The sequence below is a fragment of the Nomascus leucogenys genome, chromosome 12 (genome assembly GCF_006542625.1).
Source record: "Nomascus leucogenys isolate Asia chromosome 12, Asia_NLE_v1, whole genome shotgun sequence".
Lineage (NCBI taxonomy): Eukaryota > Metazoa > Chordata > Mammalia > Primates > Hylobatidae > Nomascus > Nomascus leucogenys.
Window position 1 is genome coordinate 55,866,183 of NC_044392.1, and position 22,281 is coordinate 55,888,463.

Sequence of the window (22,281 nt, forward strand, 5' to 3'; positions counted from 1 at the left end):
TAACCTCTAATTAAAGAGGAGAATGTGAGAGGCAGCACCACATGCAATGAGCTGCAGGCCTGAGAAAGAGAAAGGCTGTTGCATGTGACCATGAAGAGATCCTAATGGTTTTAGGAAGCATAATGAGAATGCCCAGTCAGGACCCTGGGTCTGCTCCTGTTTTTAGGTTAGGAGAGATTAGGTTAGGTTAGGATCCCCAGAGGATAAATGACTTGAGGAAAAGGAATATCACACCTCATATCCGATCAATCTGCTGGAATGCTTGAGGCCATGAACACTTCAGCACAGCTCCAAGTCAGTTTGGAAGGCTTGGTTGTTTCATCTGATACCATGACTTCAAAGTGCTAGGAGATGTAGATGGTTCTCAGGGAATACAGGAGCCAACATAATGTATTCTCCTATAATAATCAGAGATTTTCATCAATAGTGCACAGTTGGCTGGGTAGTCCAGGCTCCTGAGGAACAAAGGCAAAATGTCTAAATCTGGCTTCAGACCTGAGAATAATTTCTCTTTATGGAAATTTTCTGGATGATGAGATTCTCTATATAAGGCATTCTCTGACCCAGTGGACAAACATTTCTCACATCTCTGCCTGCCTTGAACCTTGCCCTCCTATCTTGCATCAACACTGCTGTCAGCTGTATTCTCCAACCTGTATCTTGTTTGGCTAACCTGTATGGCCAACTGTCTGTCTTTACCTTCACTAAGCCTGATCTAGACAAACTTCTATGCCAGACATCTGCATCAATTTTTGCCCAAATCGATTGTCTAGCATCTACTTCTGTGATCTGCTTCTGCTGTGTCCTGAATCAGTCTGCTGTGGTCTGATAGGTTGCACATTCTCAATGGGAGTGAGAATTGCTCTTGGGGGATAAAAAACAACTTAATTTTTTAAATGTACAAAGTTCAGATATACATACAATGCATAAACTGATACCACAATATATCTGCATGTATTAGGGCTCTCCAGAGAAACAGAACTGATAGGATATATTATATATAGATATACAGAAATAGATTTATTATGAGAGATTGGCTCATGCAATTATGGAACCTGTGAAGTCTCATGATCAGCTGTCTGAAAATTGGAAGCCCAGGAAAGTCAGTGGTGTATTATAACTCCAGTCCAAGCCAGAAGGCCTGAGAACCAGGAGGGCCAATCCTGTAAGTCCCAGTCCAAGTCCAAAGGCCCAAGAACCAGAAACACTACTGATATCCAAGGGCAGGAGGAGATGGATGTCCCAGCTCCAGAAGAGAGAGTGAACTTGTGCTTCCTCCACCTCTCTGTTTTATTCAGGCCTTCAAGAGATTGCATGATGCCCACTCACACTGCCAAGGGTGATCTTTTACTCACTCTACCAATTCAAATGCTAACCTTTTCCAAGAACACCCTCCCAGACACACCCACAAATAATGTTTTACCAGTGATCTCAGCAATCCTTAGCCCGCTAAAGTTGACACATAAAATTTACCATCACACTGTGCTACCAAAATTTGATAGAGGAGAGCAATTTTTAAAACTGTCTGAAAAGCCTCCTTAGGAAGGCAATAATGAAAAGAAAAGGGTTGAGAAATATTGTGATAGGTGATGAGGCTGCAATTCCTGTAACAGAAGGAACATAAGGAGACTGGATGGTGAGGAAATGGAGGTAGTCATAGTTGATTATTTGACTGAGAAGTAGACTACAGAAAGAATTCCAATGCAGCAAACAAATTATGAGCACTTATTATGTGCCATGAACTATGTCAAACCCTTTCACATTTGTTAGCAAAGAGCTTCTCCTTTAGTAGTAATGTACATATTCCTTGCAGAAACAACAGCGACATTTTCCATTGAGACAGTAGCCCACCTATCTCTCCTCTGCTTCAGCAGCCTTTATGCTAATTACTCTTTTGGAAGTAACTCCTCATTCACTTTTTGCAACATAAGATAATGAGACACACAGCCCAGATTTTGTCTGTAGAAGCTCCTTTCACGGCAGCCTTTCAACAGGCTGGGTAATTTAAAAAATGCAGTTGTAATCGTGACTAACTCATTAAGATGCTCATCAAGCATCTTAATGAGTTAAAAAACCTGGACATTTTTAACCCACTTTTGGAAAGGGGCAAGAAAAATATAAGAGTGGGAATAATCCAAGGAAAACATTTCAAGTCTTTGAACAATAGACCCTAGAATTTCCTTAGCTTGAGATAGGTTAGGACAAGAAAACAGAATGTTGCTTAAAAGAAGCCCAGTGATCATTTGTGTCTACTTGTACTTCTGGAATATTACTTTTGTTTGTTAGTTGGTTCATTTTGACTTAAAAAGTGTTTTTCGGCCGGGTGTGGTGGCTCACACCTGTAATCCCAGCACTTCGGGAGGCCGAGGCAGGCGGATCACAAGGTCAGGAGATCGAGACCATCCTGGCTAACATGGTGAAACCCTGCCTCTACTAAAAATACAAAAAATTAGCCAGGTGTGGTGGTGGGCACCTGTAGTCCCAGCTACTCGGGAGGCTGAGGCAGGAGAATGGTATGAACCTAGGAGGTGCAGTTTGCAGTGAGCTGAGATCGCTCCACTGCACTCCAACCTGGGTGACAGAGGGAGACTCTGTCTCAAACAACAACAACAACAACAACAACAAAAACAACAGCAACAACAGCAACACCCACAACATTTTTCTTTGTTCTCTCTCAGTACTCATTAAGAATTTACTACTGAGTCTTTAAATTTTATCTCAGGCAGATCAATGCTATGTATTTGTCCCCTGTACTTGATCCCTGTGCTTTCCTTCTCTCCTACTTTCCTACTCTTGTCATGAGTGCTGAGGCAGGGATGATGTTGGGGTGGAAAGCTGAAGGGCGAAGATGAATGAGCCACAGTGTCCACTTAGAATCTACAGCCAACTCTTGGCAGCTTATCCGTGGTAATTCTTGTTTCAGCTTCTTGTTGACTTTATCACCCACTGAATGTGCTTAACTCTGTGATGGATGTTATCACCAGCTCTTTTTATTCACAATGCCAAGAACACCAGTGGAACAGGGAAATATTCAGGAAAACCCACTTTATGGTGTCAACTTGACCAGAAAACAAAACACAACTCCATCATTGCTTTATTGAACTTGGCATCGTTCTAGAAATAAACTATCATTTATATTTGGTCAAACAAAAAGAAGAGGAGAAGATTTCAAAAGCACTGCTTCTGGGGAGGGTCTGGATCAAAGGTAAATGTGTGACTTTAGGTGACAGAAAAGCATCTCCACTCAGATGCATCCAACTTTGAGGGGGCACTGACTACAGGACAGTAGAGAAAAGGGACACTCATGAACAAACAGCTTTTCCATTTCTGGGTCCTTTTCAAACTGCAGTATCAACATATATTTCTAAGTTTCATAAATTCTTGGAACATTAAACATATCCATTCAAACAGTTCTTTCAATATGGTGGATATTTGTAGGTTGCCCTGGAAATCAGAACACCTTGAATTTAATTCCTGCTATGACATTGGCTGAGTCTGTAACTTTCACCTTTTTTAGTTCTCCAATATGATATAAATAATGGAAAACATATAGGACTCTAAAATGGTTGCAACATAGGTTCAAATCTGACCCCTACCACTTATTAGCTTGTCAACCTTGGATAAGTTATTTGACTTCTTTGAGCATCAGTATCTTTATTTGTTAAATGGAGATAAAGATATATTTCTTGCAGGAATGTGGTATGGATCTAATGAGATCATGTATGCAAAACACCCAACACATAGTTGTTACTTTATAAATGGCTGTTCTAGTAGCCATTTGCACAGAGATGGGGAAAGGCTAGGTGAAACAAGGCATGTGAGCCCATTAGTTGATAGAGGCTTCCTTAATGTCATAGCTTTATTAGATAATGAGGAGGATACAGCCCAGCCATATAGGAACTCAGGCCTGTTTTATTTCCACAGGATCTGGTCACCACAACAATCAGAATGTGCAGGGGTAAGACTAAGAGAGAGAGAGGAAGAATGGATGGTGGCGGGGGGGCTCTCTTCTTCGTGGCGGCAGAGAACCCCCTAGCATTCGTTCAGTTGCAGAAACCAAATGGAAGGCAAATGGCTGTCTGCTTGTGGTGCATGCAGCAAGACAAACTACTAAAGTGTTTCCTGCCCAGTCCCCACAGGTGTTGCTTCTCAGCTTTGGATAAGTCCTCCAGCAAGTACTTTGCTGAAAGCGAGAAAGGCAGCTGCATAACTGCCCAGTCCACAGAGCTGACAAATCACTGTGTCATCAAACAAAGAGGGAATCATGGGAAATAGCCTGTGGTTCACCCTCTAAGGCAGGGAGTCAGGAGGCTGTGAGGTGGCACATTTGATACTTGCTCATTAACAAAGTTTGTCTTTGTGTCCTCCTCCTCCTCTTTGCCTGCTTGCCTGTTCCACTGGGTAAGCAGCAAGTGCCTACTCAAATAATTATTTATCAAATGTGTACTATGTTCTCAACATTCATTCAATACACCTTTATTGAAAGCCTTTTATGAGAATAACGAAAATAACAACATAGATTAAAAGTAAGATTCAGAGACTGAAGCAAGTCCCCATATACCAATCACATGTTCAACTAGTTGTTAAGTGGTATATATAATACATAGAAACCAACTGTGGAGGATCTCAGGGAAAGGAGCCAGGAAGCTGAGGAAGGCTTTGGAGAGGAGATGTCATTGAAGCTAGGCCTTCACCCAAAATTCCATAGGTATTGGTCCATTTTGCATTGCTATAAAGGAATACCTGAGACTGGGTAATTTAAGGGGAAAAGGGATTTATTTTGGCCAGGCCTGGTGGCTCACGTCTATTATCCCAGAACTTTGGGAGGCTGAAGCGGGTGGACCACTTGAGGTCAGGAGTTTGAGACCAGCCTGGCTAACATGGCAAGAGCCTGTCTCTACTAAAAATACAAAAATTAGCTGGGTGTGGTGGCACAAGCCTGTAATCCCACTTACCCAGGAGGCTGAGGGATGAGAATTGTTTGAACCTGGGAGGCAGAGGTTGCAGTGAGCGGAGCTTGCACCAGGGCACTCCAGATTGGGTGACAGGGCAAGAATTTGTCTCAAAAAAAAAGAAAAAAAGAAAAAAAGAGGTTTATTTGGCTCACAGTTCTGCAGGCTGTAGGTGAAGAATAGTGCCAGCATCTGCTTCTGATGAGGGCCTTGGGAAGCTTACATTCATGGTGGAAGGCAAAGGGGAGCCAGTGTGTCATATGGCAAGAGAGGGAGCAAGAGAGAGAGGGGGTGTCAGGCTCCTTTTAAACAACCAGGTCTACTGTGAACTAAAAGAGTGAGAACTTGCTTATCACCAAGGGGATGGCGCTAAGCCATCATGAAGGATCTGCCCTCAAGATCCAACACCTCCCACTGGGCCTCACCTCCAACATTGGGGATCACATTTCAACATGAGATTTGGAGGGGACACACGTCCAAACCATATATCACTATGGGCCCACTATATCATTATGGATCCAGGGGAGGATGGGATAGGGGAGGGGAGGGAGCAAGGGCATTATAGGTAAAGGGAAGTGCACATATGAAGGTGAAGAGGACACGAGCGCACAGCATGTCTGGGGACTGTCTGGTAGCTTGATGTGCCTGGAACAAAGGCTATGCAATCCTGGGCAGCAGCAGGGGCAGAGGTAAATGTGGTCGGAATGCCAAGGATTTTCCATGCCAGTCTGTCCAGTTTGGGCTCTAACTGTAGAGAATGGGGAGCCATTGGTGAGTTTTAATATGAAGTGATGGGTTTATACTTGTATTTTGGACAATCCTGTGGGCTTCAGAATACTGAATGGACTAAAAGAGAGGCTAAAAGCTGGGAGACAGTTAAGAGCTCACTGAAATTGTCAATGATGTCAAATGCTGCAAACTCACCAAGGAAAATGAAGACTGAGAATGAGTTTATTGCATTTGGCAGTTGGAGATCTTTGGTGACATCTAAAAGTAATTTCACTATAACGACCGAAGCAGAAGCTGGATTACTAAGCCAGTGGTTCTCAAAGTGTGGTCCCCAGATTAGCAGCATTGGCATCACTTGCGAACTTGTTATAAATGTAAATTATCTGGCTCAACCCACACCCCTTCCAAAACTTTGGGAATGAAGCCTACCAATTGGCATTTTTACAAGTCTTCTGGATGATTCTGATATTTGCTAAAGTTTGAGAACAACTAGCCTAAATGACTCTTCATCTCTTCCCCAGACGTTCCTTACTCTGATGACACCTGAATTATTTGATATTTCCTAAGTAATCATTAATATGGTTTCCCAGCTATCTGCATAAATTGTTCCTGTCAGTCATGTGCAATATATGTACAGTCTCTGCCTGGTAATATTGAACTCATTGTTCAAGGCCTAACTCAAATGTCACCTCCCTAGGAAGTCTCTCCAATTTCCTCCAGGCAGTCCCCCATGGATACTTGTGCACATATTTATGTCATAAAATGTATTTTATTTGTTGTGTTGATTTGGTTTACTGTCTTCCCTACTAACTAGAAGCTCTTCGGGAGTAGGGACTGTTTTTCGATCTCTATTTCCATATTGTTTTTACATCGTAAGTGCTCAATAAATGTAAGAAGAGGAAGCTGTAATAAATTGCAGAAATAAAAACAGCAAGGGACAAACCACTGTTTTAAGAGGTTTGGAAGTGAAAGATGAATTTGAAATAGAAATACAATAGAAAATGTGTGTGTGTGTGTGTGTGTGTGTGTGTGTATGTGTGTGTCTGGAAGAAAACTTTTGGCTGAGGGATTAAGCCGGTAGAGAGGGAAAGATGAATGATGAGACAGTGGGAATCAGCGGGTAATGAACGCAAAATGGTCCTGGAGAAGGCAGAAGGGAATTAAATCAATGGCCAATGCTGAAGAATTAGCATTGAAAGAAGGAAAGACTCTTTTTCTGAGATACAACAGAAGGAAGTAAAGGTGGGTACATAAGTGATAAGTTGTGAGGTTGAGATGGGAGATGGTAGGGAGTCCTTAGATGGCCTGTCAGTGTAGAAATGGTGAGGGCTAGGGAAGGTTTTGCAGGGGAGGTGATATTTGAACTAGGAGATGTCTTTAGTGAAGTAGGAAGTGAAGCCTTTTGCTGGGAAGAAAATGGAGAACAGAAAGAAGGAAAGAGGCTACAGGAGAGTGGCGAAGGCTTGTAAATGCTAGGGAGGGGATTGGAGAGCAACAGCAGGGGATTCTTTTGGGCTGATCCATCTCCCTGATACAAGATAAAGAAAGAGTCCACTTATTCATCCAATTGTGATTGGCAATAAAAGAAGTATGGAAGGACTGTCCCCAAAGTCTGTCTTTGAAATAAGATGGACAACTTCTGGATACAGATCCCAGTACTAATATAGAAAGTATTCTAGCTCTATATATTAATTAAGGCTGGAATATTTTGCAGACAATAACAATGTTATGTATGGCAACTATGTACAACAAAGGAATACATTTATGGTATATGAATTGCCTAAGAAATCTGGATAAAAACTATATGTATGTCGGCCAGGTATGGTGGCTTATGCCTGTAATCCCAGCACTTTGGGAGGCCAAGGCGGGTGGATCACCTAAGGTCAGGAGTTCGAGACCAGCTGGTCAACATGGTGAAACCCTGTCTCTACTAAAAATACAAAAATTAGCCAGGCATAGTCATGTGCGCCTGTAATCCCAGCTACTAGGGAGGCAGGATAATCACTTGAACCTGGGAGGTGGGGGTTGCAGTGAGCTGAGATCACACCACTGCACTCCAGCCTGGGTGACAGAGCAAGACTCCATCTCATAAAAACAAAACTATATGTATGTCTTGATTACAACTCTGTAAGAATATACATATGAAGAACAAATGAATAAAACACATGAAAATGCTATCAGTGGTGGTATTATAGGTCATTTTTCCTTTAAATTTTAAATTGATGTTTTAATGTTTATAATTAGTTGGCAATAAATAGAATTTTTTTTCCTTGCTGGCTTAAAAAAATTTATTAGGAACACTTAGAAGAGAGTATTTCAAAATAAAAAGTCGTAAGGTGAAACCAATCAATAGAATTGTATGAACATCTCCCAACATGAGGGGCAGATGCCAGGAAAAGAAGTCCTTAAGTTGACCCAGAGTTGGAAGCTGACAAGAGGTTGGACGCCACGATATAGAAGAGCACAAAAGACGTATATGACCTAGCCCTTGACTCACAATAAACTTGAGAGACTAGGCTTACAATAAATGATTCGAGGATAACTTATTCAGTAGTTAAGTTGGTCATCTAAACAATGGATGGGACTGGATCACTGAGGCAGTGACCTGTGGGCAGGCGGGACAATGCAGAGGTCAACTATGTGCCATCGGAGTTGATCAGATGGACCTGGGCTTAAATCCCTGTGCCACTGCTTAGCAGCTGTGTGGTCTGAGACAGCTTACTCAGGTTTCATTTTCTGCACTGTGAAGTAGAAATAATAATACCTACTCATAAGCTGTTGAAGCATTACAAACAATAAAGCAGGTAAAGTGCTTAATACAATGTTTGACACACAAAATTGCCATTATTGTTATTAACGCTTTATTGTTGTGTTATCTATGAGTATTTATGATGGAGGAAACTGATTTAGCCTAGGGGCACACTGAATTTTTTGGAGGGACTTCAGGGAGGTATCTTAAGGGCTGTGAGAGAGTCTCAGGGGGCAGTGAAGACACCCTCACTGCTGGAACAATGCTGTGGGCTCACCCTAGGCCTTCAGAAGGGGAGAGAGATGTGCAAGGAGGAACTCCACGGTGGTTCTTCTTTTGCTAGCATTTGTGCTACTTCCCCACTTCTAAACAGGTGCATAGTACTCCAGAGCACCCTTTCATCTTCCTTTACCACTCTTCTGTTCTGTTTTTCTTCTCTTCAACTCTTCTTACTTCCCTTTTCTCCTCAAAACCAAGTGGTGGATGGGTAAGGAACTATACTATCTTTTGTGTGTTCTAACTTTGCCCTTTTTTTTTTTTTTGTAACTTAGAGGTTGTCTTCTAACTTCAGCACTTGGAGTTTACATAAGTAAGCCTGGGTTTACCCTACCCACTTCTTCCCTTATTTTTAAAATATCTATTTCCTCAACCATTGTCTTTAGTAAGTACTCTAAAATGACAGTCATCAGCAGAAAGGCAAGGATTCCAGGCCATAGGGGTTTGATTAAGGAAGGATTTTTTGAGGTAGCTATATCTTGCAAAAGAAACAGAGGTGTGAACTGTCTGTAGGGCTCTTCTCGGCAATGAGGTGTTCCTTCTGGATTCAGATATAGATCTTAATGGGGTAAACACTCCAGGTCCTACCACCATCTGTTCTTCTTTTTCTGCTTAGACTGTTAGTACGTGTTATAAGAGAAAAGGAGGCAAAAGTGTGAAAGAAAAATGGTTGGATCAGTGGTCTGAGAAAGAGGATAAAGTAGTCATGTGACATTATTCTTAACAGAGATTAGAACGATTAAAAACGAAAACGAAAACAAGTTGGTATCCAGGATATTCAGGTACAATCGCCCCTCACCTGCTGATTCCAATTTCACATTCCATTCCACATTGATGAATAATAATAATGATGTACTTTTAGCTTTGTCAGAAGTCCTATTTGCATATTTATAAGGTCATTATGTTTAGTTGTTGCTGATACGTGGTCTGAGTCTAGCAATTACCACCTCTGTCTCTTTGCACACACTAGTAGACATACACACCACTGATTTGTACTTTCCTATAAAATTACTCTTTCCCTTTTTAATTAGAGTGTTTTCAGAAGCAAACCCTATTGTTAAGGCCATGTATGCTTCCATTATAAATACCTGTTGCCAGCCATTAATTATCTCCCGATGAATTACTTACTTAGAAGGAGATTTTTAAATGCATTTTGTTTTTTTTTTTTTTTGGAAACAGGGTCTCACTTTGTCACCCAGACTGGAGTGGTAGTGTGGTGTGATCACGGCTCACTGAAGTCTTGACTTCCCGGGCACAGGTGATTCTTCCACCTCAGACTCCTGAGTGGCTGGGACCATAGGCGTGCACCACCATGCCCAGCTAATTTTTGTAGAGTTAGAGTTTCAACATGTTGCCCAGGCTAGTCTTGAACTCCTAGGCTCAAGCGATCCTCCGGTCTTGGCCTCCCAAAGTGCTGGGATTACAGGTGTGAGTCATTGTGCCTGGCCTGTGCATACTTTTTATAATGGGATTTCTCTTCCTTACTTTTGATGCCCCCTCTCTTATACTTAGTTAACCATTTTGAATTCCACTTAATAAGAAAAGTTTCCATTTTCTTTTTCTTTGGGGGACTTAGCTATGATCTGTACCTAGATGGTATGAAGATTTTCCATATTTTAAGGTAGAAACTTTGTGTGCCTGAATCTTGCTGTCAGGAATGTCTTGGCTAATCATGAAGGAAGAATACAAGAATGTGAGTAAAAACAATTCAAGAGTCCCTGAGAACAACGTCAATAAATATTTAAAATTGCATAACCATTTTAGTGACTAAAGCACTGAGACTCATCCAATAATACTGTGGTTTGATAATTACACAGTTGTGAATTTATGATATTGTTAAATTGGGGAGACATCTTGGTGCATACAGGTCAACCCTTTCATACATTATTATATACAAGAAGTACACACCTACTTAGGAATTGAAGTGTAATACCTCCTAGCATAAAATGCTTAAAAGAAGATTTTAAGGGAGTGATACAGTGAGCATTCCTATATGAATTTTCCTGCTTATCTCATGCATAGCAGAAGATTTGAAATTTCTAGGTAAGTTTTTTTTTTTTTTTTGACAGGCTCTTGCTCTGTCACCCGAGCTGAAATGCAGCAGTGGTAACATGGTTCACTGCAGCCTCAACCTCCTGGGATCAAGTGGTCCTCCCACCTCAGCCTCCCGAGTAGCTGGGACTAGAGACATGCATCACCACGCCCAGTTAGTTTTTTGATTTTTTGTGGAGACAGGGTCTCACTTTGTTGCCAGGCTGGTCTTGAACTCCTGGGCTCAAGCAATCCTTCTGCCTCGGACTCCCAAAGTGTTGGGATTACAGGCGTGAGCCACTGTGCCCTTCCTTAACATCAATAAAATTGAGATAATCACGTTCATAAAAGGGCAAAACTATGTCAACAAGCCCACTGTATTAGTCTGTCTTCACAGTGGTGTAAAGAACTGCCCAAGACTGGGTAATTTATAAAGGAAACAGGTTAACTGACTCACAGTTTAGCATGGCTGGGAAGGCCTCAGGAAACTTACAATCATGGCAGAAGGCAAAGGAGAAGCAAGGTACCTTCTTTACAAGGCAGCATGAAGGAAATGAATGCAGGAGGAACTACCAAACACATAAAATCATCAGATCTCGTGAACTCACTCATTATCAGGAGAACAGCATGGGAGAAACCGCCCCCATGATTCAATTACCTCCACCTGGTCTCTCCCTTGACAAATGGGGATCACAATTCAAAATAAGATATTGGGTGGGGACACAAGCAATCTATATCGCCCATATTACAATCACTTATATTACTGATTCCTTTAATTACAGCAGAGATAATTAATTTGGTCTAGGCTCAGTGGGAGGGTCTGGCTGGTTCTTAATTCTCAGAGCTAGTTTGAATCTTGAGGTTAACTTCTTGTCTTCTAGAACTTGTCCTGTGTTTGGCTGAACTTTGTGAACCTTTCAAAAAGTAGGTCTTTATTGAGCACATACTCTATGCAAGGCAAAGAACCAACTACTGTGGAGTTTACAAACATGAATAAGGGGTAAGAAATGACTCTTGTCACATGGTTTACAGTCCAGCTGTGTAGGCCACCACAGTTCATATCTTTCAGGCTGGGGACTGGAGAGGAAAGTGGACTCAAAATTAATCTCAGTGCTCTCTACTTTCCCATATCCCTGTGCTTTATCTCTGCTGTAGTTGTGTTATTTGTATGTTGGCCTGCCTCAGTGCTCTGTGATCTCTAAAGAACAGGGGCTGGGTTTTATTTATTTCTGCATTGCCGCAGAGCCTAGTATTTGCTTTGTAGAGAACAGGCCCTCAAAAAATATTTTAAATTAAAAGAATGTATTCACTTGTTTATGTCTCCTAGTTACAGTGGGTCAGCTTGCTCTGTACTAACATGGAAGTGACAAGAAGCTGGTGTTCCTCTGTGCAGACGTCCCCACACTAAATATCATCTTGGATGTTCTTCACACTGTTGCACAAAGATGCAGTGGAGTGAGACTGAGTAAGAGGACAGAAATAGTGGGGGGTTTGTCTCAGCTCACTAATTACTTATTTAACCTTGGGCAAAATACTTAAAGCTCTATCTCAGTTTCTTCATCTGCGAAATGGGGATAATAATAACTGGGGTGCCTATTTCCCATGATTGTTTTGAGGATCAAATGAGATAATATAATTAAAAGTGTTTTTGGAACGTCTAAATCACTGCGCAACTGCAAGGCATTATTAAAAAGAAATCTTCCTTTTAACTCCTGCTTCCACAAACATCTCATCACATATCCTTGGGTTCCTGGGTTACATGGAGAGATTCGTGGTGTAGCTCAATCTATGTGTCATAGCTACCCCAGAATCTCTTCTTCAACTTCTCCAACACACCGAGACATTCTTCCCGTCTTGCATTGCTCCCCAGTTTATATAGAGATATATGTTCCTCATTCAGCATTTATGTAAAACATATATTATTGAGCACTTGTGTGATAGAAACTGGGGCAAAACAGAAAATAAAAGTTTTATTTTGAGAGTTTTTTACAGCTTATTGGCTCTGAGAGGACAGACATAGAACAACTAAGTGCCCAATTCTGCATTTATTTTGGAAGGCAGTTTTATGTGAGTTTAAATCAGTAAAGATATAGATGTATATTTTTAGTTTTGATTAAAATTAAAACAATTGGTAGCCCTTATTCATATTTTTCTATCATTAAAACTTATCTTTAAAAAATGTCTTCAGTCATATTTTTCCCTTACTTCCATTCATATTTACTCTTTACTTCTCTTGTCCTTACCGGAATGTATGCAGTAAGTTTTCATATTGTAACACATTCAACAAAAGTTATATGTGAACATAATAGCTGCTTTCTTTAAAACGGTTACTTTGAGAAACTGCATACCTATTTTTTTTCTTTTATTTTGAGACGGAGTTTCGCTCTGGTTGCCCAGGTTGGAGTACAGTGGCACGATCTTGGCTCACTGCAACCTCTGCCTCCTGGGTTCAAGCGATTCTCCTGCCTCAGTCTCCTGAGTAGATGGGATTACAGGTGCTCACCATCATTCCCGGCTAATTTTTGGTATTTTTGGTAGAGACGGGTTTTCAACATGTTAGCCAGGCTGGTCTTGAACTCCTGACCTCAGGTGATCTGCCCACCTCAGCTTCCCAAAGTGCTGGGATTACGACATAAGCCGCCACGCCTGGCCTGCACATTTATTTTAATAATGTTGTCATAGCTACAGTCGCTCCTAGAGTTGCTCTTTGGGGATAACTATCTTATACTCTTCTGAATATATTTTAATAGTGACAAAACTTATCTTTGCAGGTGATTTTTAAAATTTGTAGGTAGCCAAGTCACTATGAATTATCTTTAGTGAGTAAAGAGGAAGATCGAACTGGTAACACTGTGGGTAAACAACTGAAAAATAATGTTATCTTTCTCTGAACATACTTGCACAAGAGAAATTCCAAAAATATTTTGACTACGTTATTTTTGAAAAGGGTTTCTAGTATTTCAATGTGACTACTTTCACTAATAGTACTTGCTTGCCTAAAGTGCTTGTTAACATGCAGTTTTGGAACTTCATAGGTCTACGCCCATACTGACTTGCACATGCTTAGTGTTGTTTTACATTCTAGTTCAACATCTATTATGTGATAGACACTGGGGATTAATAGGTTGTGGTCCTTGCCCATAAGGACCTCAAAACGTAGTTGAGAACACAGAAATACAAAGAGTCCTGTGTGAAAAATAAATATCGGTGTAAGATAAAGAAGCAGCAGTGGAAGACAGTGGAGGGACTGTCTGTTAGGGGTAGGAATTTATTACGGTGTCGGCAAAGCCTTCTTTGGACTGAAGGATGAATTATGATTAGAAGTTCATTAAGAGGAGGAGGGAAGGGGACTACAGGAGTCATTCCAAGCCAAAGGAACAGAAGGTACAGGGACAGAAACAGCAAGATATGTTTGGGGGAATCTCAAGTTAGTCAATACTGTTATTGTGTGAAGTTCACAACAGGGGCAGGGAGGACAGGAGATGGGGCCCAGTGACGAAAAGGCCTTGTATGTACCATGTTTAGAAGTTTGAATTTTATCCTATAGGAGTCAGGGAGAGGTTCTATGGGTAGGATTTCCCATCCCAACAGGATTGTAAACTCCCACATCCAATTAGTCACACCCCCATTTTTTTTTTTCTTTTTCTTTAACATTGTCTCAGATTCATTCCTTCTGAAATCTACCTTATTAGTTCAGGTCTTCTTAAATTTGTGCCTGGACGGTTCACCAACTCTTGGCTGGTCCTGGGGCTCCAGTTCACCTCTTGCTCCCAACAATCAATTTTCTACAGAATTATCAGAGCAATCTTCCTTTCCATCAGTCTCAACTCTGTTCAAAAACTTTCAATAGTTTTATGTGACCTAAGAGGTAGCTGCCTCCCCACCCTTTCAGCTTGCCATTCAAGGCTGCATAATTTGGTCCCAACCCCCTTTCCGTCCTTGACTCCTCTCACTGCTAACAGAGACAGAACTCATTTACTTACTCTTTTGACTATACCTTTGCTTTCATGAGGGCTCTTTCCTGGAATGATATGTCCATACAACTATTGTTGTTGTTCTTACTTTTAGCTCTTTTCTTAGAAGCCCACTTGTACCCAGGTTTGATCACACCCCCTACTCTCCTGCCCTGGAAGTAAGTACTATTCTGGTTATAGTCTCTTAATATCTATATCTATATATATGCAGCCACAGATAATGTGTAGTATTGTTTTGAAAAAAATATACATAAATGGTATACTTTGTCTCCCTCTGCGATCAGTTTGTTTCACTATCATTTAGTTTTTAAGATTTATCCCTATTGACATAAATAACCATAGTCTTTTCAATGACTGTGTTGCATTTCATTTTATAAATATACCATACATTATTCATCCATTCCTCTGAGGGTGGGCATTTACGTTATTTTCAAGGTTTTGCTATTACAGTGTTGGAACGAATATCCTTAGCTTAGCTGGTCTCCTTGTCTTATACAAATTTTACTGACCTTTCAAGATCCTGCTTTCATCCCAGCTCCTCTGTGAAAGCCTTCCCTGAATCCCCCAGCCCACAGCGGCAAAGTCTTGGTCCTCAAAGTTGCTTGTGCATCTTTGGTATCATCCCACTGCCAAGCACACAGCTACGCAAAGTAAGGCACTTAAAATATTCGCTACACGGATGAACAAATGAATGAATGAATGAATGGGGCAGCACCACTCCGTGATGGCTCTATTCCTTTTTAATGGACTTTGGCGCCTTGGCCCACTTTCCTTCTTTGACAGCACTGGTCCTACTCCAGCGCATTCCTCTAGCTAGCAAAGCAATGTGTGGATGTGTGGTTGTAGGTGGCGATACAGACCTCACTGGATGAGGGCCGCCTCTCCCTGCAAGTTCACGATCCCGGCAAACTCCAGTGCTTGAAGTTCAGAGTCCTACCCCACCCCCCTCACCCCCACGCCCCTTCTTCACTGGCCAAGCCAGTGAGCCGCTGCAGCCGTGATCGAGTTAAGGCGAGGCGGCCCCGGGGCTGCTGGAGAGGGATGCGGTCGGGGCCAATGACTCGTAGTAGATCCCTCCGCGCGGAGCTCGGGCCGGCGCTTCTTCCTGCGGGAAACCCCTGGGTGCCCAAGGCGGCGGGGCCGAGGCCGCGGCGACAGTGGGGCGGGGCTTGCGGTGGGAGGAGGCGGCTGAGGCGGAAGGACACACGAGGCTGCTTCGCTGCACACCCGAGAAAGTTTCAGCCAAACTTCGGGCGGCGGCTGAGGCGGCGGCCGAGCAGCGGCGGACTCGGGGCGCGGGGAGTCGAGGCATTTGCGCCTGGGCTTCGGAGCGTAGCGCCAGGGCCTGAGCCTTTGAAGCAGGAGGAGGGGAGGAGAGAGTGGGGCTCCTCTATTGGGACCCCCTCCCCATGTGGATCTGCCCAGGCGGCGGCGGCGGCGGCGGAGGCCACCGAGAGGATGCCCGCCCTGCGCCCCGCTCTGCACTGGGCGCTGTTGGCGCTCTGGCTGTGCTGCGCGGCCCCTGCGCGTGGTGAGTATCGGGCTGAGGGGCGCTGTCCGCGGCGCCCGAGGCCGCCACCTGGGGCGACCCTTCTCCCCCTCGGTCCTCCTCTGTGTGGGAAGGCCAGGCTCGGCCGCCGGCGCGGAGCGAGGCCACTCGCTGGATTCCCGAGTTTGGACATCGCCGGGGGCCCCTCCCGTGGTGCCCCGCTGACCCCCGGCGTTCCCTGCCGCCTCTGCTCCCCGCGGCCCGAGACCCGTCACACGCCTCCTCGGCAGGAGGGAGGCCGGCAGCAAGTCTCAGAAACTCCTTTTTCCTAGTGCCAGGGTGCAGGGAGGTGGGCAGTTTTGCCCTTCAGGTTCCGCGTTTCCTGGGGTCGAGCGAGAGCCGACGGCGGGCCTCGGAGGAGCTGAGCGAAGGAATGCCAGATTCTGGCGTGGAGAGCGGGGGCAGGGCCGCCAAGCCAAACGGCCTGCACCTTCGCAGCCAGCCTCGCCCTTGCCAGGGGGCGGCACATGGGCCGGGTGTATGGGCTTGGTTTGGATGGGGACGGGGTTTTGCGGCGCGCCTGAGTTTTGACACTCCGACCCCACCGAAAGTCCGGAGGAGCCGCGTGTGCTGCTCGCGTCTTTGAAAGGTGGAGGCAGGAGAAGTAGGGCAACTGGTGTGGCTGCATGCTGAGGCACATGATTTAAAAATCTCAACTGCTGTTATTCTTTCCGAGGCGAGGAGCTCTGCTGCTGTTTCAGGCTGTGTCCAGACCCAGGAATGTGGTGTGACGATCACCAATTCCTCCAACCTGGCAGCAGCATTTGCTGCTCCTTTGGCATGGCTGGGGGTGGGGCACGGGCGGGTGAGGAAAAGTGGATACGTTAATTCAAAGGGCTTCCTTAGAAAGCTTCTTTATGGTTGGATGTTTCTAACACGGTTGGACCAAGGAAAGGGAATCAAATCATATCTTCCCCATCCCACCCACACTTTTAGATTCTACATTTCTTCAGACTCTTTATTGGAAATAATTTGGGCTTTGGAGCCCTGCTCTGTAATCCTGGATTCCAATCCAGCTGTGCTATATGAACTCACCAATAAAATGGGAATTAAATTATCCAGCTAATAGGATTAATTAAAATAATGTATATTAAACGGATGACACTCCAAAGGTGTTCAGAAAGTCCTTTCAGGGCCGAGGCTGTGTTTTACTGTTTCTGAGATTGATGCTCCCAGTGGGATGGTGTCTTGTGCATGTTTGTTGAACGGAAAGGAGCCCCTTCTTTTTCTGAGCCTAATCTGAACAAAGATTTTTACCTTCACCAAAAAACTAGTACATGAACTACATGTACTAGTTAAGGTTAGGAAGATGATGAGCTTCAGAAAAATATAGTCTTTGTTCATTGTTAACAGTCAGTCGACATGTCAATCGCAGATGTTTAAAAAGAGAACAAGGTTATTTATCACCTGAAAACAGTACTGGGTTGTTCAGCACCAACTGGATACTTCTTGGAAAGTTCAAATTTCGTACACGTCTAGGTCACTAAGAATTTCAGAAGTAGACCAGGAGGCTTTGTAGTGATGAAGCAGAGCTGTTGTTTCTGAAGCATTTAATAAAGAGCATATTATGGTGTTTTTGCTTTTCCTTTTTCTTTGAGTGAAAGCTTTAAGTGTAGCTTTAGGATAGAGAGGAGTATAATCAATGAGACAGTCTGAGAGTCATAATCCTTGGTCTACCATTAACTTGTTTTGGTAAATAACTTAATCTTCATGATATGTAGTCTCCTCACCTATGAAGCAGGAGTAAAGGAATAACCTGCTTTAGAGAATTGTAGGGAATAATAAATATGATTGGAAAGTGATTTGCAAAATTAAGTATTAGACAATATGATGTCAGAAATGGGATTACTCTGACCCATAGGGCTTCTTTTATTATAGGATCTCGGTGCATAAAACTATGCCCTCCACCTCTGCTCTGCTGAGGTGCTGCGATTATTAGCTAGCTTTTAGGTAGTCAAGTGGAGTGTTAGTCAAGTTGACTCAAAGGATAGGATTTAGATATTTTGATTTTTAGACAGGTGTTCTTTAGATGCTAAACTAATGCAATAGAAGAGATGTAGAAGCCTGTTTCTTGGTACAAATCCTAAATCTTCTTAGAGTCTACAGTGAAGGCTTCTTGAATCCTCTTAATTTATTATTGTGTTTTGCTAAGGTACCAATTACAGCACACCCTTCTAAACTTTTGAGTGTTCCTGTGTTTGGCTTGTGGCCAATTGTTAATTTAAACATCACGGAGTTTCTGAGGCAAGGAGATGTCAGCAGTATGTCTGATTGTCTAAACAGCTATCCAGGACCATCCTCTTGCTCCTCGTTTTCTTTTGCTTTGCAATGGGAAGTGACTCCCTGATTTTGCTGCCTGCTAGATAATTTCTCAGCTGAATTCTTCTCTTGCTTAAACAAAATCGGAGTAATTTTCTTTCAGATGGAGGTGAAATTTAACCTAAAACTATTTTTCCTTTCACTTTCTTCTTATTATTCCTTTTTTTTGGTGTGGTGGAGAGGAGGAGGAGAGTGATTCCTAGTCTCTCTTATTTTTCTGAATGTTTAGATTTAAAAAATATTTACCCATAATTTCTTGGGATCTCTCTGCTCCATTCCCACCCTACTGCCTTTCCTGTAGGCTTCTGTGACATAGAGGAGCAACTTTTGGTTCACCTGGATTGTAGTTGCTGACTTCAGGACCTTTAGAGAATGTTTAAATTCAGTGGGATATGCTTGGATGGTTCAGAGCAGCCTTACAATACATTTTAAAAATATCACACCCACAGAAATTCTATTTTGCCCACAAAATTTGCATTGATCTAGTTCCCACTCTGTGATGCCATTCCTAGTGATCCTCCTCCCTGAAAAAAGCTGTGTGTTCTGGCTACATCAAAATCTGTTGGGGTGGATCTTGGACTCAGCACCCAGGGATTCTGATAAGGTAAGTTTGAGAATCCATGTTTTTTCAAGGTTTACAGGTGATTCTGACAAGTAACTTCGTTGCAACCCACTGATTAAGTACATTTTTTTTTTTTACCTTCAGGTGTGTGTATGAGGTCTTTCTAAATTTAAGAAATTTCCATAACGAATGTAACCTTAGTCATTCCAGTGTTTAATGCTTCTGACTTCAGGAATTTTAAAATTGCTAACATAAGAGCTATAGAATATAATGTCATTTCTTCTGTTTATCTGGGTGCAGTGTGTCTGCATTGACTCTTTAGAAGGGCTTCATATATTTGGATATTATAAATTCACCACCTCTCCTTTTCCCTTTTCTTCTGTTATCTCTTTTTCCTTAAATGTCATTCATATATGTCATATTTTGACCCTTTATCTATATACGTCTACAATGATTTTAGAGTAAAAAGCTGCAAGGCATTATTTGAATAAGGATATAAGAAATTTTACATCATTTTCTTTATATTGTGTTCACAGTCCATAGTTACATGCTTCCTTTCTTGATGTCTCAGTTCAAATGCCTAAATTTGAACTATTAATTTTCCTTCCACTGTTTCCTGATTTTCCTGTTTTTGTTTCCCCCCCTTTCTCTGCAAATGACTTGAAACCAAAAGGTCTTTTCTTTGTCAGTCTACCATATGTGTAGTATTTTGGACAGATCACTGAACTAGGAGCCAGAAGACCAGAATTTTTCTCCAGGTCTGTTATTAATTGGTTTGGTGACCTTGTAGGAGAGCCACTGTTTTGGTCCTCCATTTTCTAATGTTCATTGTTCATGGTCACAGAGCCAATTAGAGTTGAGACTAGAATTCCTTTCTTCTGGTGTCCAGTGCCTCATTCACTGTCCACACTGCTTCCATCTCGTGTACAAATGCGCTTATGTGCACAAAAACTCTTATAACATCCTCAAGTGCTTATTGTTAATGCGTACATGAGGAAGGAATCGTGTCTTTTCATTTATGTGTTTATTCTAATGCCCATACCCTACCCCTGTACCTGGCATGATGCCTTGGTATCTAATAGGCACGCAATAAATATTTGTTCAGTCAAACAATTATTTTTAGCCATTTTCTTATTTTGGACAACTGTGGTACTCCTAAACATTTTAAAAATAGTATTTGCAAGAGTCATGCTTACCTTACATTTGGGGAAAAACCAAATTTTTCCCTTCCCCAGATGTTTCATTTAAACTTGTAATTTTGAATTTCTTTGTGTGGGGGGTTTCTTTCTTTCTTTTTCTGATCACTTCTGCAATTTATAAAGGTCACTTTGACTTTGGAATCTCACTTCAAAGGCACTGCCATCTACCCCCTGCCTCTCACTCAAGTTTGCTTCCACTGCTTCCTGTATTACTGTATTACTAGGCCAGCAATTTCTATTATTTTGTCCAGAATAGTCACACCTTGTTGTAATTTCGTCATTTTGGGGACTAGTCATTTTTGGAATACTATTTTTAAAATTAGAGTTAACTAAGTTTATGTTTGTTTTGATGATTTTTTTTGAGGTGTTTTTCATTGAGTTGGATATTGCAAACTTGTACTGGACTGAGAGAATATGTACATTTAGTAAAGTATATTTGCTTTTTTTTTGAACCAAGAGAGTCCCCTGAATACCCTACTGACAAAAAGTAAAGGCGAAATATGATGAATAAATATTTGAGAGAATCACATGGTGTTGAGTTGTCTCTGCCACATGATTTTGCTCCTCGAGGGCCAGGACTGTGCTACACACATTTCTTCTCTGTACTACAGAACTTGTCTGGCATGTGCCCCAAATTCAGAGTCAACTGAGCAGCAGGTCTTAGTCACAGCATCCTGCTTTCCCACCTTTAGAACATTGTATAGGAGAGGCTGATGGTGAGTGGGAGTGTGTTTCTATGTTCTTTTTTCCTTTGAAGAAATAGGATCAGTTGAAAGCTGACCCCACCTGCAGACTTTTTTTGCTATCTCTTTTAATTAATTAAGGAGTGGCTGAAATTTTCCTCTTTGTTGACTTATGCATTGGCGGGAACTTTAAAATTCATCTAGTCTTTCTGTCCATCCCATGCTGGATCTGATGTTTACAACATTCTGGTCAAGAGGTACCATGTTTTCTCTCTTCTTGAACATCTCTTGTGGTAGACAGCTCTCCACAGCAGTTTATTCCATCTTTGGCCAGCTCTAATTCTTAGAAAGATCTTCTTATATTCAGCTGTAATCTGTCTCCTCATGACTTGTCCTCATTGACATCTACTCAGAAATTTGTCTCAAGCGTCCTGAGACCTGTGCAGGTGATAGGGACCCAAAGAGGTGCTTATTTGTAGACTTTACTGAGCTGACACCCAGCTCTCCATAAAAGGAGTCAAACCCAGTGAGGAACATGTCTGGGGTGATTGCTCAGGTAAAGCATCTTAGCCCTACTTGTTTCATACCTCCCTGCACAGGTGGGCACTGGTGGGAGAATAACATTTATCGAGCAGAGTTTCCCTAACCTCTCTTATGATAAGAATAGCTCAGGTATTCTCATGGAGATTCTGATTCAGTGCATCTGGAATGTCATCTGGGAATTTGTGTGTTTAAGAAATAGCCAGGTGATTCTTACACTAGGAAAGTTTTAGAATCACTGCAGAGTGAATCTGGGAAATCAAGGTGTTTGTTTTTGTTTGTTTGTTTTTTGAGAGTATTAGAGACAGGTTGCTTTGGCTAGATCCTGTGGTCATTTTTCCCCCTTGGAAATGCCTCCTACTTGCTGGCCTCAGTACAGAGGAGGAAGCTGCTATGGTATAAGTTTAGTAAAGTTGCTTGTTTTGTCTTAAAAGAAATTTGCAAAATCCAGCGTTTTCAGACTTCTGTTTGTGTTGTATGACTTTATTGGAAGCCTCCTTATTCCTCCATTAGAATGTTACCTGTGATGTTAGAATGCATAGGAGTTCCACAGCCTTTTTGGTGTCCACTAAAGAGTTCTGTCCTCAGCCGTTGCAAATGGTGCTTCCTTTGAGGATTTCTGCTTCATTAGCTCATGAACACATATTTGGTGTCAGCAGTTTCCCTCAGATGTGTTAGTGTGGAGAGATATAAAGGTCACTCATTCCTGGCGGTCCTG

The 22,281-nt window shown here is 42.3% G+C and overlaps 2 protein-coding genes across 3 annotated transcripts in view; both read left to right on the forward strand.

Moving 5' to 3' along the window:
* Nucleotides 1–22,281, forward strand: part of LOC115837636 (putative neuroblastoma breakpoint family member 7) — a 655,832-nt gene that overhangs the window by 382,314 nt on the left and 251,237 nt on the right.
* NOTCH2 (notch receptor 2) overlaps nt 15,885–22,281 on the forward strand; it is a 164,005-nt gene continuing 157,608 nt past the window's right edge. For both annotated transcript variants that reach the window (XM_030824712.1, XM_030824713.1), the window contains exon 1: nt 15,885–16,242. In XM_030824712.1, coding sequence (XP_030680572.1) covers nt 16,170–16,242 — 73 coding nt within the window. In that variant the 5' untranslated portion in view covers nt 15,885–16,169. The remainder of the gene's footprint in view (nt 16,243–22,281) is intronic.